This window comes from Pavona decussata, unplaced genomic scaffold (assembly GCF_977016875.1).
Source record: "Pavona decussata unplaced genomic scaffold, jaPavDecu1.1 SCAFFOLD_100, whole genome shotgun sequence".
Classification (NCBI taxonomy): Eukaryota; Metazoa; Cnidaria; class Anthozoa; order Scleractinia; family Agariciidae; genus Pavona; species Pavona decussata.
In genome coordinates, this window is record NW_028145515.1 from 1,567,735 (window position 1) to 1,584,959 (window position 17,225).

A 17,225-nucleotide genomic window follows, 5' to 3' on the forward strand; every position below is an offset into this window, starting at 1 on the left:
ATGAAATATAGCGGACCCGTAATCTCCACGAAATTACTTATTTCACACAGTGCACTCTCAAGAATTCATTTCCTGTAAGTTCTTCCAACAACTGAAAGAAAACGAAGCATGCCGCCGCCGTCTTTGCGGCAAAAGATTCATCCATGCAAAGTTTTGTAACTTGCAGGCAATGCCATGTTTGCGACGTGTAGACTGGCCAGCTGCAGGTGCCTGACACTAGAAGCACACGACAAACTATCGTTGGCTATCAAAAGTTTCTTTGAGCCATTTGACCACCCACTTGATAGTTGATAATAGTTGATGAAAGTTTTGACTATCATGAACTATCATTGACTGTCATGCGTCGTTTGGCCACGGCTTTACCTCTTAAAATTTCATCCACAGAATTAAATGTTATAACCAGTTTGTCCCTAGCAAAATAACTGCAAAAATACAGGAAAGGACCACTCTTAAGGACAGTAGCTTTCATTTCAATCAATCAATCAATCAATCAATCAATCAATCAATCAATCAATCAATCAATCAATCAATCAATCAATCAATTAACAATCTTATCAATTCGTCAATTCTTTTTACACCTTAGGTGCATATAAGATAACATTTAATTTTACTGGTGAAGTTTTCTTCTGCAGACTCAACAGCGTTGAAGCACCTTGTACATCATTATAAACAGCAACACAGGGAAGTATTGCTCAGTAGTTTAAATCTGAATGGTCACACTTTAGGATTTTAACCAGAGACACAAAAGTTTGAACCACTTTATACAGCATAACAAACAGCACCACAGGAAAGTACTGCTCAGTACATTTCACCCAAATGGTCACACCTTAAGATTTCATTCACAGACTCGAACATTTCAACCACTTTATACAGCATAATAAACAGCACCACAGAAAAGTACTGCTCAGTAGCTTTCATTTGAAATGTCACACTTTAGGATTCCATTCGCAGACTCAAAAGTTTGAACCATTTTATCAGTAACTTTGTTGAACCACCTTCAGTCAAACTTGAATTCTGGGTTTGGAAGGGAAATTGAATGATACAGGAGTCCTGATCACCACCCTTACAAGTAAGTTTCATTTGCGCGTTTTATAAATTCAATTGCTGTTCTCATGCCTATTTGAAGACTCTAATTGACTAAAAAACACAACACTAATTGTTTAGCGAGTTATTTATCCCCTAGAAAAACGAGGACTAATTAATTGACAGTTAGGTAAACCGATCAAAAATACTGAGTGGCGTGACATAACTGAGAGTTGGCGTGACTAAACTGTTCAATCGCGTGACTGAAACAAATCGTGAGTCTCGAACAAAAGAAGTCTTACCTGACGCGTACTTCTGTAAATATTTCCTCAAAATGCTAGACTAAAGATTACTTTCCAGCACGAAGAATTGTTTTGATATTCTTTGCCACCTCCTGTTCTTACCAAGCCACCTCGCTTCTCAAGCGCGGCAAAGCCTACCGATACCTTTGTTTGCAAAACACACATGGAAAGTAAGGTAGCACTCGCACAAGAATCCATGGCGACCTAACAGGCAATCCTCACAAGAAACTTGTCAGCCGTACAATGAGCGTCCCTTTACACAGATTCACCACAACAACAAGCCTTCACACCTTGGTCTTCTCAAAAGAGAGCTTGACTATGAGCCTCAAAATACGCCAGCGCGGAGGGATTATTTCAGTGTCCATGTTTTTGTCGTTTTGCCTTTGATTTTTTCCCTGCTGAGAAGTGATCTTCTGATATAATGTTTGATTTGATTAAAGGCATAAAAAGAGTATTATTAACCAAGCGATGATTTCATGACGGGCCCAGAAAGGGGTTAAAAACAAGCAAAGTACAATTTGTTTACACTGTTTAGCAAAAAATGTTCTTTTTGTTTTTATGCAAAAATAGAGAAACGTGACCGGCATTGGTCTGTAAGAATCAGTATAACCAATATTGAAAGCATCCCGGCTCTCAACGGGAAATGTTGACTACAACATTTGTCAAAAGTTTTACTCCGGTCATGTTTACAGCCAAGTTATGCAAAGTAATTGTTTTAAGGCGGCTTACTACAGTTTTTGTACTATGCGAGCTCAGCTATGCGCGCGCGCTACCCAACGCACGCAAAAGCCTCACGCGAGAGGAAAATCACGCGAGCCAACTGAGGAAATCCCGCGAGCACAAAAACAAAATGGCGGCTCTTGGAAAAATTTCCTGGTATTCCAGGTAGGTTTCAGAGGTGTGCTTACGGTAGCTAGATTGTGTTTGGGTTTGATAACTGAAAAAAAAAAACGTGTTGTCTAATGGTTATCGTTCCTTAACAGCCTTAAAGCCTTTGCAGACTTGTGATTTTGCGCCAAATGTTTGAACATGAAGGCAGCGTGCACTCACCAGTTGGAGCGCGCGCGCGCTGGAACCCGGGTTTTCCCCGAACAAGCATGTGCAATGGTCGTCTCACCGGAGGTCGCAATAACTACTTTTTCTCGCTCAATTTCTCCAAATCTAGCCGTACAACCTATGTTCAAATTTTTGCTGTTGATAGAAAACACTAAAACGGAAACGTGCACATTTTTTAAAGAAAATCTGTCAGAATTTTTTTTGGAAATTTCAAATAAGGCAAAATTTCCCAATTTTGTCATTTGCCAAATTTGGCCCTGACAGAATTTCGTGTTTTTCCCTGTAAATACTTATTTTTGCCCACTTTCCAAATCCTGAAATTTTGAAGTGAGGTCGTACGGCTAGATTTAGAGCCTGACAACTCTAAAAAGTGTAGTTCCCAGGCCCCCACTAAGACTCATTCTTTTGTTTTTCACACTTTTTGAGCATTCCAAATTTAATTTCTGACTCAAAATTATCTCTATTGTATTTATTGTACAAGAAAAAATCTCTAAGAAAATTCCTGCATGTTGGCGTTTTTCTTAAGTTTGATTTAAGGCCTTCTTTCACTCAAGAAAACTGTAGTAAGCCACCTTAAACATTTTAAACGTTTTTTTTTTAATTGATGTTTGGAAGGAACGTTACCATTGAATTTTTTGTGACATTCATCGTGTAAATCAGCCCAATGTTTTCAGTTGGTATCCGACATATTAAATGCTACGAAAACGTAAAAAACAGGATTGTGCGGCGACTCTAGCTGATAGGGATGGAGTGAATTCGGTGTACTTGGTATAGCTTTAAAAAGACTGGTGGAGAAACTTTCTATCACATTGAAATGATTAGAATCCACCTAGTTTATAACAATAGAGAAATTAAAAGTGGGTGTTTGATCAAAGAATTTTACAAATGTAAATAGATGATTTGAGAGATTATTACCTGTTACCGTTACTGATACTCAGTATTTGTTAATTGCTTGTCAGCTCGAGGGTTCTAATATAATCGCATGGCGCTTTAGAACGCCGATTACTCGCAAATTGAAACGGTATAATATAATTTACGTTATTTATATTCATATTATACTCCAGTAGTTAAGGAGTTTTTATAGTTGTGCGGCCTAAGTTTTAAGGGGTATTAGATAAAAGTTACAGCTCATATAAACATAAGAAACTGCCCAAGCAGTTTATCGGAACACAAGTTCCTTTTATGATTGACCTAATTGAAACATATCTAGCTGCGTTATTGACTGTTTTCAATAAAACTTTACAAAATACAGTGTCAGTGTCGGTGGCAATTTCTCATGTTCATGATGATTGTGTGAGTGTTATTTGTTACTGACATTGCCAGTGATTTACAACACCCACACCATAAGATTTAGCTTTTCTATCCATTACTGATCTAGCAATCTTGTTTTCCGCTTAACGATAAGTATCGCGAGATGGAAGAATTCTCTTTGTTATTTCTTTACAATTTTCGCTTGGCCTTCTAGACACACATTTCTTTAGCGCTTACCTTTCACAGAAGAATACCAAAAACTCCGTGCAGTTGACTTTATTTCCTTTGATTTTTCCCTTTTGCAGCACATTTCTGTTTCTACGGTTTCTGCAAATGTACTAGGTATTAAAGGGCTAAAAAAGGGTGATGTCTCGAAACATTCCTCAGACCCTAGATTCCTCGAATTAAAACTCAGAACCCCTCGAAAACACAGACCAATGGTCAGTATTACACGGTGTATTATGGCCGGCGCCACGCAATCACCACAGATGAGAAACTAAGGCCTATTTATAAATTTCGACCGATTCCGGTTTCGGAAAACAAGGTTGCTAGATCTGGAGTGAACGCAAAAGTTAAATCTTAGCACAGAGATATCTATCGTCTCCCATTGAACGTAGACCTCGAAAATCGACAAGTCAGTGTAGCATTTAAATCTCTTGGCGCGAAATACCCGCAGGTATCGACGCCTTTTCTTGAACTTTTTGTTGCAACCTTAACCCGTCTAATCGTTTCACGTCGATTTTTCGTTTCAAAACTGTGCAACGGAGATGAATTTCTACCTTTTCCCTCTTTTTAATGCTGTCACGTCGGCCGACATGTGTGTTTACCTCCGTCTTCCTCCTTGTATCGTCAACCATGAATTGCGCGTGACATTGCTTGGCGTGTGCGTTACCTGTGCACTAAAGATGCGCATAAACAATTAGCGCGAACGTCCTTAAGCACGCGCTAGGGTTGTGGTAAGCAAATACTATCGATCCCTCGATTTTATACTAAATGGATCACAAAGGTAATTTTAGCTCTGAAATTAACTCAGTTTCTTGTTTGTGGATCCTTCTTCATTTATCGCCGAACAAAAACAGTGAGTTCACGAAGAGCTAAGCCTTTTTGTACGCTTTTTTCATCTTTGCTGAGAAAATCCATCCTCGTTCCCAGAGCCTACGATCTTTTGGTCAGCAGTTGGATCGTAGGCCCTGGTAACAGCCGTTACCGGATGTCGTGAAAGCGCACGCTCAGTGTGATAAATTACCATTGCGATTGCTCAGTATTTATATTGCTCAGTACTGCTCAGTATTAGGAAGTAAAGACAAATGCGCGGAAGCGTAGCGTTTTTCACCTTATAGCGCATCAGGTTTTCGACAGCCAATGAATTAAAAGATATTTTTGGATGGACCCAGAGCCACTCGTTCAACAATTTAAAAATAAAAAAACGTTGCGGCTCTGGGGACGAAAATGGAGAAAATCTAATTAAAAGCCACGCATGCGCATTTGAGCAAAAAATTGTGACTGGTTGTTTTAATGGAAATGAGCTGTTTTCTAAGGAATCCCTCGTTAGAATTTCGTGAAATTTGACAAAACAGTAGTTCTCTAAAAGCCGCGTAACTCGCCTACAAACAAAAAACAAAATCTAACAGAGGGTGTCTTTAAAATAATCTCGTACCCAGATCTCCCACGGTCAGACATTCCCGAACCGACGACTGAGATCGGGGTACGAGATTATCTTTAAAAAACATTAAAGTGCAAAACCAACATTTACAGGAGATCTCTGTTAAAATTACATAAAAGCAGCGTCACTATGTCAGTATTTTGTGAGTTTTTCTGGTACAAAAAATGGAAAAAATCTAACCAGTATATTTTACTAAAAATTAAGGAAAACCTTTATTTATGGACGGTTAATAGCTTGCTGTGTCGCCATGGCAACGGCACCTTGCTCAACAAGAAGTACCAAAATTTATTCCTTCATAGTTAATTTTGCACCATGCTAATTTAGGGTACTCAGAAGTACGTAGTTTTCAAATGTTTACCAACACCTGTATACAACAACAACAACAACACTTTATTTAAAATAGACAGTTACAAGGTGTTTATATACCTACCCGCAAATAGCTGAAGCTATTCGAGGCGGGTAGGTATGTTTATACTAAACTAAATACAAATACATTTGGTGTTTACAACTGAATTGACTAAAATAAAAGTTTAATAAGTAGTAAACAAACAAGTGACGCCAAAAAAAAAAAAAAGGGATTCGCTAGCTAGCTGATAGAAATTAAAGGATTGAAAACTGTGTTCGGCCACCTTAACTGAATACGTTAAAACTGTTTTGTAGCTGTGTATGTCAAAATCCTCCTACAGATTGACCTACTGTTGCTAAAGACAATTTTGGCAGTTCGAACATTCAATGTCTCACTTATTTATATTTAGCAATTTAGAACTAAAATCGCTGTAACACGCCATGAGACTGATCGCGTGACATACTCTAGACATCGCGTGATTCTACTAAGAAATCTCTTGACTTGATATGAACATTCGTAAAAGTTTTTCAGTCACAGATATTAAATTTGTCAAAGACCGTCTCATTAGCACACTCTTAAACCTAACGGTATCGTGATTAGTTAAGTTCGAATATTTTGTGACAAAACAATTGTTTTCGTTTTCAAGATTGACATGTTATTAAACCTGGGCTCGCCAGGGGCAGATTCCTTGAAATCAAAAACCCAGAAACATAAACAGCCTCTCAAATCAGCGTTCTATGATTGGCTCATTGATAACTAATTCCGAGAAAAGCTGAAAATAGAAAGTCGCAAGAACAAGACTTAATTGTGTTCAACTTCCTCGCTTGTTCGTTGAAGACAAAATGGATATCCGAACGCTGTTTTATAATCTCCGCGAAGAAGTGTCTTGTCCAGTGTGTTCGGGCATATTTACGGATCCCAAACAGCTATCCTGTCTGCACAGTTTCTGTTTAGAGTGTTTAATTCATTGGTACGAGACAAGCGGCGGTGGAAACGCAGTCAAATGTCCCAAATGCCAAACCCTTTGCAGAGTGCCTGCAAGCGGCGATCTCAAGGATCTTCCGACCAGCTTTTATCTGAACGGCATGATTGATGTCCTGGCCATTAAAGAATGCAACAACACTCAAGTAACGTGTGGAAACTGCGACAAGAAAAGCTTTGAGGCTTCGTACTGTTTCCAGTGTTGCATATTTTATTGTGAACAGTGCCTAATTGGACACAACATGATACGATTGTTCAAAGATCACCGCGTTCTGGCGGTGAAAGAGTTCAAAGACAAGGACTACGAGGATGTACTCAAGCGGCCAGCGTTTTGTTCAGAACCACGACACGAGAAAGAAGAGGTGAGGTTCTTCTGCGAGAATTGCAAACTGGCCGTCTGCCAGACGTGTGTAACTCTGCAACATTCTGGTCACGCTTTAAAGCACATAGAAGACGAAGCTGAACGACGAAAGATTGAAATGAAGAATATTGTGGAAACACAGAGACAGAACTTACTAGCAAAGAAGAACACAGTAAAGCTACTCGACGAAGATTACGCTAAACTGATACAACAAGGCGAAGACATGAAAAGAAATGTCCAGAAATTTGCAGATGACTTATTCGCGGTCATTGAAGCAAGGAAACAAAATATTTTCGCAGCGGTAGAAAGCCAGACAAGGAAGTTGTTTGAAAGTCTAACAACACAAAAGAGCAAGATCGAGAATGAAATAAAACTGATTGAATCATCGCTAGAAAAAGCCGACAAACTGTTAATGCGAAGTAACAACATTGAGGTTGTAGGACTAAATACCTCACCTGAAACAATCTTTGAGGGAATTCATGTTCAAGGCGAACCAGTTGTCCGTGATCCTGAAAGTCTTCCAGTTTTCGTTTTCGTGCAAAATCAAAAGCTGTTAGACACTGTCAACAGCGAAGAAATTGGTATCTTGGAGATACTGCATCAAACGAAAGCAAGCCAATCAATAGCTGAAGGAAAAGGACTGAATGAAACATTTGCTGGACGTGAAACGGAATTCACTTTGACAACAAAAACTGCAGAGGGAAGACAGTGTTACAATAAACGTGACCGTGTGACGGTGGAGATCCGTGACCAACGAGGGCGAGAGTGCGGGACAGAAGTGCGAATCAATGATAACAAGAATGGACAGTATAAGATCAGCTATTCTCTCAAAGAACAAGGTAGATATTCAATTATCATTAAGGTGAACGGGGAACATGTTTGTGACAGTCCTTATGATTTGCTAGTAAAGGCCCGCGAGCAGGCTGTCAGCTCCGGGAATCTTTCCGCTCAGGGACAATCTCGTACCCAGAGTCCTCAGGCTTTTTGGTCAGCGGGGCGGCGCCAGGAGCAATCTCGTACCCAGAGTCCTCTGGCTTTTTGGTCAGCGGGTGGACGCCAGTCGTCCACCCGCTGACCAAAAAGCCAGAGGACTCTGGGTACGAGATTGCGCAAGAATGGAAACCGTTACGATCCGTTACGGGACAGCCAATCAAAAAAATTAAATAAAATTCTAGTACCCCAGACCGCTGACAAAAAAGCGAGAGGACTCTGGGTACGAGAGCCGTTCTACGCAAAAACAAGCTATCTCGTGTTTGCCGTCTTCGTGAGAACTATGTAAGTATTTCTTCCTTTTTTTCTTAATTGTTGAAAACAAGTACCCCAATAATTTTTCCGGCATGTCATACTAGGGCAAATTAAGTTTCATGTTTAAAAATCCTTCCTAACTCACTACTTACCGCACTTTCCTTCATGAATTAAGAGTCATTGTCTGAGAAAACCAGGCAGAGGTGAAAGATGGGGGTCGGCCGATTTCCTTCAAACTTTCACCATTTAATGTCTGTCCGAAATGATAATGAATGATGCTATTTAGCAATTCTCCTGCTGTTGCGTTTCGTAGTTTGACCACCCCCCCTGGTTTTGACCCTCACTGACCCTGATATCACGCAAATTATATGCAGAATTTGAAGATCAATAAAATATATTTCCCGTCATTTCTGGGGACTCACATCGATTGCTTGTATTGTTTACGGTCTAAAAAACGTTATTAACGAAAAATATCCCGACTTAACATAAAACTTAATTTTTTATAAAATTTTGCAATTTCCTTGCGATCGCGAAAATGTCTTGGGCCAAATGTGAGGCAATTTCGAAACTGTTTTTCTCAGAGGTGCGGCGTTCCTTTCCGAAAATTTCAAGATATTTTTTAAGCCAAACATCTGTTCTCCCAATTGACCCAATGCACAATTTGATGTTGGGAACCACTAAGAAAATGTTAAAAATTTGGAAGGAAGCCAACTTGCTAGGTGAAAAGGAATTTAAACTCCTTCAAAAAAGAATCAACAAGTTGAAGGTACCATCCAGCATTGGTAGAATTCCATCTAAAATAGCATCAAGCTTCAAAGGTTTCACTGCTGACCGATTTAAAAACTGGGCCTTAGTGTTTTCCACCTTTGCACTAAAGGACGTCCTTCCAGACGGACATCTGCAGTGCTGGAAGCTGTTTGTCAAGGCCTGCAGAATATTGTGTTCCACAGTAATACCAAGATCACAAGTCAAAGTTGCTGATGAGTTACTCGTAAAGTTTTGTCAAACTGTTGAGAGTTTGTACGGTTCAACAGTTACCACGCCAAACATGCACCTTCACTGCCATTTGTGCGAATGCATTCTTGATTTTGGCCCCGTTTATGGCTTATGGTGTTTCTCATTTGAACGCTATAATGGAGTCTTAGGATCATTACAGGTAAACAACCACCAGATAGAGGTGCAGTTAATGAGAAAATTCCTGGAACGACATCAGCTGGGAAGCATATCTTGGCCAGCAGAATTTAATGGCTTTAGCAATATGCTATCAGAAACTAACAAGGGCTCTCTGGCACTAAGCAAGAGGAATCATCTTACACCAGCTGAGTATCAAGAAAGTATTAAACTAAAAAGCTGCACTGGAGGCAATCTTTTTCATTTGTCATTTGTGGACAAACATTTTATTCAGGCTCTTCCTCCCTACAAAGAAGTTTGCTTGGCTGATGATGAGGTTGCTGCATTAGCAAAAATGTACAGCTTCTTGCACAAAGAAGATAGCATTGTGTATGTTCCAAAGTTTGTGCGGAAATGTGCCCAGTTGAATTTGTATCACCAGAAACTTGACTCACGATACTCAAGAAGTGAACGATCTGCCTGCATTCTGGCTCGATGGTATGGTTCGAATCAGTTGGACACAAACTCACTGGATTTAAGGCCAGGTAAGCTGTGCAAATAAGTGTCAAATGTGTAGTTTCACAAAATAACCATACTGCCCCCACAGAAGAGATTGGAAATAATTCCTAAGGATGAAGGGTTCTCAAAAACAAACAAACAAACAAACAAACAAACAAATTATTTTAAAGAAATGTATGAAGCTTGATTGGAATTTCAAAGAGGTGGAGGGAGCTTAGAAAAATTCCCTTCCATGAGAGAGGTATGGATATTTAATGTAACCACACAATATATTATTTTTAATGGCATGAAATCAGAAAGGGTTTACAAGTTATATTTGAAGATGTATCCCGAAATATTATTTTGCTGACTTTTCCTACAATAATGCCAGAACAGGGAATATATGATGGTGTGTTTAAAAACATCACCTCAAGTCAAGTTGCGGTCAACGTGAGGTCATATTAACTTGAACTGCAGAATGCTAGTTATTAAAGTCGCAAAATGGCTATTAGGGGTATTGAATGGTCCTTGAAAAATAATGGGTCTCGGCAAATTTTCGGCGGGTTTCGAAATCTCGGCGTCTCAAACTGGAGTCTCGGAATCTTAAGCTCGAAAGAATAAAGCGGGTCTCGGAATCTCGCATTTTGAAATTTGAATCTCGGAGTCTTGCAAACCAAGCGAAAATGAATTAACTGTCCTAAACTGACAACAAACAATAATCTTGAAAAACGGCTCAACATCGCAATCGCTTCTGCAGCTTCTGTGAAACATGTAAGCTTGGATAAATTCTGCATCATAAATTGCCGTACTATGCTTTTCGGCAGCGTTAGTAAAAAACATGTTTTGCATCGCGGCATCTCTGGCTCGGATTTAGAAAAAGGATTTTAAACGAAGGTCTCGGATTTTACCATTCTATACCCCTGATATTGTGTAGCAATCAACTGCAGCCTTTGTTTTTTCTGGTCCTTGCTGATACAATCCTAATTTCTGCAATTTATATTAACCTCCTTAAATTCTTTCAAAAGATTGAATTTTTACATTATCTGACAATCTTAATTCATGTCAGGATACCAGATAGACGCCCTTCAGTTTGTTTAGCAAATTTTTCTCAAGTGCTAGAATGGTATGTCAAATTCTAATTAAAGTTTTGACAATCAGTCAAAATTTTGTACATGTAAGTGTTTACAATTTTTTTGGTGGGTCCAGAATAAAAAGATGTCTACATGGTACTTAACCGCTATAAATTTGAAAGTTGTGTGTTTTTGCAAGTCACTCGTTTATATTTCAGGTAAAATTTGCCAGTGCAAACAGATGTAATGTTTTAAAAACTAGTAGATGTTGATCTATAGACAAACACCTTCATGTGGAAAGGTTTAGCAGGAAAATTGGCCATCATACTGTATTTTTAATTATGTGATATGATGTGATATTGTACTACATGATGTATTGGGTTATGAGATATGAATGACTACATGACAGGATATGATGACATAGCATGGCATACTGTAGCATGCATGGTATGACATGGCATGGCATGGCATGACATCACATGACAATGTGGCGTGGCATTGTATAGTGGCATAGCTTGGCATGACATGGCATGATGTGACGTGACATAACATGTCATGACGATGGCATGGCATGACGATGTGACATGGCATGGCATGACATGACATAAGAAGATATAATTAACACATATTTGTTTTATACATGCAGGTGTTGTACAGTACTTTTTCCAGCATACTGTCACCATTAAATCCCCTGCTGGCAAAATGGTGGACCTCCCATACACTCTAGCCTGTGTTCACTGGTACAAGCTTCACCCACATGCAAGGTTTTATTTTGGCTTACCAATTCAGGTCTGCCTGCCTTCATTTGAGGTTGAGTCAGTGGGAGCATTCATGCCAGTGTCCAGGACTGACAGTGTCTGTGTTGTGGCTGATATGCATTATGATCTCAAAACCCCCAATGGTAAAGAGAGAGTTATTTTGGCTGTTCCACTCGATGTTAAATTTCATTTATGAAGAATAAACAGTACACTGTACCATATCAAATTTCTGTATGGAACCTGAAGTCTTTCTTAAATCAATGGTATCAAAACGGGTCATTATTATAATAATCATTAAAATAATTCTGATTAACTACAGTGAAGTAATTTCAAACAGGGCCACAGCATGAGCTGCCACTAAATGAGTCAACACTTAAGTCTTTTCTACATGGAGCAGAGTTTTTGATGTTTGATGCTAGACAAGTTATCATGTTTCTGTTAACACTACATGATTTGCTAGTACAGGCAAATTCAGAATTACACAATTCCTCTTTCTTCATCAATGCGTGCTCATGTTCTCATTGGTCAACAAGTTTTGCCCTATTTGAAGTTGCTGCACTGTAAACATAAAGTAGAACAATTTTAAGTAGAAAATATGCACAGTTGTATAGGAGTGGAAACTCGCCTATGTGAAAACCAATGAAATGTTTCTTAGCCCCTGTTTTAAGAAAGTTGTTCCAATTTTCGTTTAAATATTTGCTGTAGGCCTTAATTTAAAACCCAAGACAGAAAATGCCTTTTTTTCCTTTACCTTACTGTTTGCAGTTGTCACACGTTCATTAAAAAAATGTCGCAGTTTGAAGACTGCAATAGTTGTCTCATTTTAGTGGCCACAGAAGTTGCTATTGTGGTATTTTAATAATTATTCGAGATTCTTGCAGAGCAGAATGCAAGTAGAATTTTCAGTGTAGTTGATTAACATTGACAAGTTTCTGAAATAATCTGTAAAATTCTCAGCTGGGTTCCAACTTTGAGGAGTTTTTTGCACGAAAAATCTTTATTTTGATACAGCTGTAACAAGCAGGTGTATTTCTTTGCAGTACTAAGAAATGGTTGTACAAATAAGTTATTATAACAAACTATCTAAAAATATAATTGTTTGCTCAAGTCAATGTAAGAATTTCTTTCTTTTAGTTACTAACTTATTGTGCGAAGTGCTTTGCGATGTAGTCCTTAGCAATAGAGTTATCAAATAAATTTTATTACCATTGTGATAAACTACATGAGGTTAATTTTCACTGTATCATTCATTTTTGTGGGTTCTTGGTGATATGATTTCTATGAAAGTATGGACTCGTCAAATTCCAGTCAATTGGTGTTCCTGGCACATCAAATCAAATATTTTCTTTAATACTCCGTAGTATTTCCGGTGAGGGTAAAAGACGGAATGAGTTTGCGGAATGGCATGTGGCATGGCGTGCGGAATGGCATAATTATGCGAAATACGATTTACGCGGGAAATAAATTAACTGAAGAGCGCGTCATGTTTTCGCGCCAATTTTATAAGAGCAGCAGCTTTTTTGATGCTGCGGAGTCTTGCTGAATATAACAACACTTCGAGGATTAGATCGTCTGATCGTTGATTTGGAAGAAGTGAGGGTAAAGAAAGCGATGAAAACTGTTTATATTTTTAGCATTCAAGGAACTATGAGTAAATCCGTAGTAAATTAAATTTCATGTTCATTTTTCTCCATGCGACTTCGGATGACAAAAATGACGTGGCAGCGTGAAGTCTTATCAGAACAAAGATTGATCCTTTACCGAGGGTAAATAATAAACGTTGTTCTTTTTTTTATTAAACCCTCGGTAAGAGATCAATTCTCACACCCTGTATGCTCGATGATTCATTTATCATGAGCGGGAAAATTGGCGCTGATTAATATTGAGATCGGAAGGGTTTGAAGAACAATTTGACCAAAATGCATTTGTGATAAGAATAGTTTCACAACCCTTCACACAACCAGTGTCGATAATTAGACACCATACTTGTCATCTGCTTTTTTGCCCTAGGGCTTTTTCGCTTTTAAATCTGAAGTTAGGTTGGGACGTGCGGCACTGATAGACCTTAATTAAAGACAGATATGGTTAGTTCGATAACGCGTAACTGAACTACATGAATCGCCGTATTGAATAGCTAGCTAGCTCAGGAGCTCAACAGTGTCTTGCGTACTCGTAGCTCGACGAAAATGTAAGGTGAGAAAAAGTAGAACATATTTTTCCCATGAGTTGTACAAATTGTTTATTCGTTACCTTATGTAACCGTCAAAGAGTCTGATAAAATGACCGAGATTAAATTTAAAATTTCTCACATAATAGTTTTGGCCTTGGACTGATGTTATTTCTCCAGTCTGCTGTCGCTTTTTGTCCAGGCTACTCGCTGCCACGTTCTTTTTGTCAACTAGAAATTTAATTTATTCTTAGTTCCTTGAATGCGAAACTTCATCGATTTCTTCACTCTCACTTCCTAACCAGCGATCAGACATGTTCTATCCCAGGCCTTTATTTTCTAATCCTCGATCTGTTGTTTGGTTGTTTAATAGTCCGCAACATTGAGAAAACTGCTGCTCTTATAAAATTGGCGCGAAAACAGGACGCGCTCTTCAGTTAATTTATTTCTTTAAGTCATTCCGCATATCTCGTATTTCGCATAATTATGCCATTCCGCACGCCATGCCACATGCCATTCCGCAAACTCTTTCCGCCTTTTACCCTCACCGTAGTATTTCATATCAGAGGGCCTCGTTAAAAATTGCTAGTAATAAGTTAGCTGCCCCAAATTACCACAAAGGTAAACAAGTTGACTCAAAAAAAAATTACTACTGAACAAATTGTAGGCCTAGATGAAAAAAACTGTACTAGCACAGTGGGCACGAATCAAACTCACCAATTCCCAATCATCTGAAGAACGATTCCCTTCTATAATTTGAATCAAATAAGTGTATGCCGTAGAAGACCCAGCAGGTTCAAACGATAAAAGTTCCCTAAACGACAACTATACCAAATGACCCATCCTGCATAATAATAAACACTCCTTTTCTTCGCTTACCAGCAATTGAGTTTGACTTAGTCAAAGCATATAAGGTTTCATTTCACTCAGTGTACGGAAGTCTACACAGGACAGTATACACTAGTATGAGGAAATACAGGTATACTGTTCATTATACAGACCGTATACCCAAACGACAGTATACATCAGTATACCTTTCCGTACACATTGCGTATACGGATTTATTTATTATACCTCCGTATACAACCCATTTCATGCAGTGCAAGTGCTCTTGTTTCGTACGAACGGAGAATATGTGAGTCAGTTGTGAGCCGGCGAGCGAAGGGAGAAAAACTTTCCCTCTCACGGCTGCGCCGCCCGCCCGAAACAAGCAAGAACGTCGGCTCCCTGCTTTATACGGGCGAAAAAGATCAGTCTCGAAATAACAAAATGTTGTTGACAGCCGGTCTTTTTTTATCTATGCTCCTTCATTGACCCTGACAACTGGACGCCGGAAACAAGCAAGAATGTCGGCTCCCTGCTATTTTTCACTGGAGCAGCCTATGTTAGTAAAACCATTTCATTTCAAACCTGTTTTATCTTTTGGAAAGAAAGGTTCGTCTGTAGGAATGCTTAACTGTCCTTGGGGGTGTCAGAGTTTAATAACCATCGCATTCAAATGTTTGAATGAAAACTGTTAACTTCAGCCACTCAGGAAAGTAAAACCATGTTGTCTTGGATTTCTTGAAGTGGTCGAAGGAATATATCAGTTTTTTTGTTTTACTTTTCTACCATTGTACTGTATATTCAGGTGTGTAAATCAATTTGTTGAAAAACAGATAAAGATATTACAAATCGTGTGATCCCTCCGTTAAAAAGCTGATATGGAGAGTTCTGCCCACTATTTACAACATTGTAGCAATTTTTTTATGAGTTTCATATTGTAACAAGAAGCTGTTTTCAGCTTATACTATACTCGGGCCATATTTGACTGCGTGGTGCGTAAGCCTACGATCTTTTAGCAGTGATAACTTCCAGCATCGCTGACTCCCCAAAATCGATAGAAATAGACGGAGATATACACCCAGGAAAAAATAGTTCAGGCTCCAGAAGTGATTCATCGTTTTATTGCTACAGCTCTGTTTCGTATGATCAGGAGCTGACCATACTCATCACGCAACTTCAACAAATGACCGTAAAGTGTATAAAGTAATCAAAAACTGGTGATTTAAAGCAAGCAGCTGCTAGGCGATAAAATACAATTCCACGTGCCGTGAGAGAGTTCACGTGCTATGATACAAACGGTTACGTTACGTTATACAAGAGGTTTTGGGTACGCATCTATTTATATGAGGGCATCGATTTATGAAATCATTCGAACTGGTGATTTAAAACAAGCGTTTGCTGGGCGATAAATTACTAATCCTCGTGGCGTGAAACAATTCACGTGCCATGATACAAACGGTTACTTTACGTTTTTCGAGAGGTTTTGAGTACATATCTATTTCTGTGGAGGGTATGGACTTCAGTGGTAATTCATTGCGTTTGTTCAGGCTACTAAGATCTTTTCCACGGAACCCAGCTTTTCGTGGAGACATAGGTTACATTTCTTGTTCATGTTATTATTGGGTTTGAACTTTTTGATCACTTTCCATTTAATTAGAAATGTTTTGTTTGCGTCCGTCAGGGTCCATATATTGTTCAGATAGTTCCGTTGCAATGCGTCTGTTGGCGTTTCGGAAGAATGTGTTGTGCCAGTCCCACGTACAATTCAGTTGTTGTTACCGTCGTTCGCTTGGAGGCATCAGTACCATCAAGTGGGCATTCTGCTTTCTTCCTGCAGTTGCAGCTCGGGTCATGATTTTGGTTTGGGGTTGTTGCTACATTTGAGAGTATCTGTTTTTTTTTAAGTGATGCGATGATGGTTTTCATGTTTGGCATGCATGAATAGCTGAGTTTTAGTGTCTGTCTTTTGAAGATCTTGTTTATTGGGTGGTTCTTTGGGAAGCATTTGTCGACGATGGATAAAAATTTCTGTACAATTGACAATTCCTAATTCTCTATTTAGTATACACTGACATAAACACTCTAATATCAACTTATCCATGTAAGCTCAAATTCTTTTACTCAGATGTATCAACGATATGAAACATGATTTAGCCAAACAAAGCTCTATGAGCAGGCTAGGGCACAAATTAATGAAGTTTGTTGACAAAACGGTTTCCTTCTTGAACAAATCCATGGACAAATTCAAAAACTGATGACAAAATTGCAAGTACGTTCGCATAATTTTGTCGCCCGTGATGTATTCCTTGGCCCGCCAATTTTTCTGCACGTGCCTTGTTTCGCGTTTTGTAATAAAAATGCTCCGCGCGATAACCCATGCCGGGGTCAGGATTCTTCCGGCGGAGGAATCAAACACGAGAATTGTCATCGCAGGACTGAGTGTGACACGATAGCGATCGCGTCACCGATTACATTTCTATACATTCAAATTGGAAAATAAGTCTTATTGTGGTCACCCAAATCAAAGCTAGTCAAAAACAGTCTCCCTTTTCCCCTCTTCATCCGAGGG

At 39.0% G+C, this 17,225-nt stretch overlaps 5 protein-coding genes across 6 annotated transcripts in view; all 5 read left to right on the top strand.

The window, feature by feature from the left end:
• LOC146472245 (E3 ubiquitin-protein ligase TRIM45-like) overlaps nt 1-17,225 on the top strand; it is a 215,895-nt gene that overhangs the window by 179,753 nt on the left and 18,917 nt on the right. The window lies entirely within an intron of this gene.
• The window catches only part of LOC146472246 (E3 ubiquitin-protein ligase TRIM45-like), a 192,502-nt gene that overhangs the window by 168,527 nt on the left and 6,750 nt on the right, over nt 1-17,225 (top strand). The window lies entirely within an intron of this gene.
• LOC146472255 (E3 ubiquitin-protein ligase TRIM45-like) overlaps nt 1-17,225 on the top strand; it is a 53,146-nt gene that overhangs the window by 17,004 nt on the left and 18,917 nt on the right. The gene's annotated exons all lie outside the window — the stretch shown is intronic.
• On the top strand, nt 6,319-8,058 carry LOC146472258 (E3 ubiquitin-protein ligase TRIM45-like). The gene has a single exon (XM_085119531.1). It carries the CDS (start codon nt 6,484-6,486, stop codon nt 8,056-8,058), a length of 1,575 nt encoding a protein of 524 aa, XP_084975657.1. The 5' UTR covers nt 6,319-6,483.
• On the top strand, nt 8,093-12,883 carry LOC146472259 (uncharacterized). The gene is made up of 2 exons (XM_085119659.1): nt 8,093-9,883; nt 11,553-12,883. The coding sequence occupies exons 1-2, from the start codon at nt 8,764-8,766 to the stop codon at nt 11,858-11,860; spliced, it is 1,428 nt and encodes a 475-aa protein (XP_084975785.1). The 5' UTR covers nt 8,093-8,763; the 3' UTR covers nt 11,861-12,883.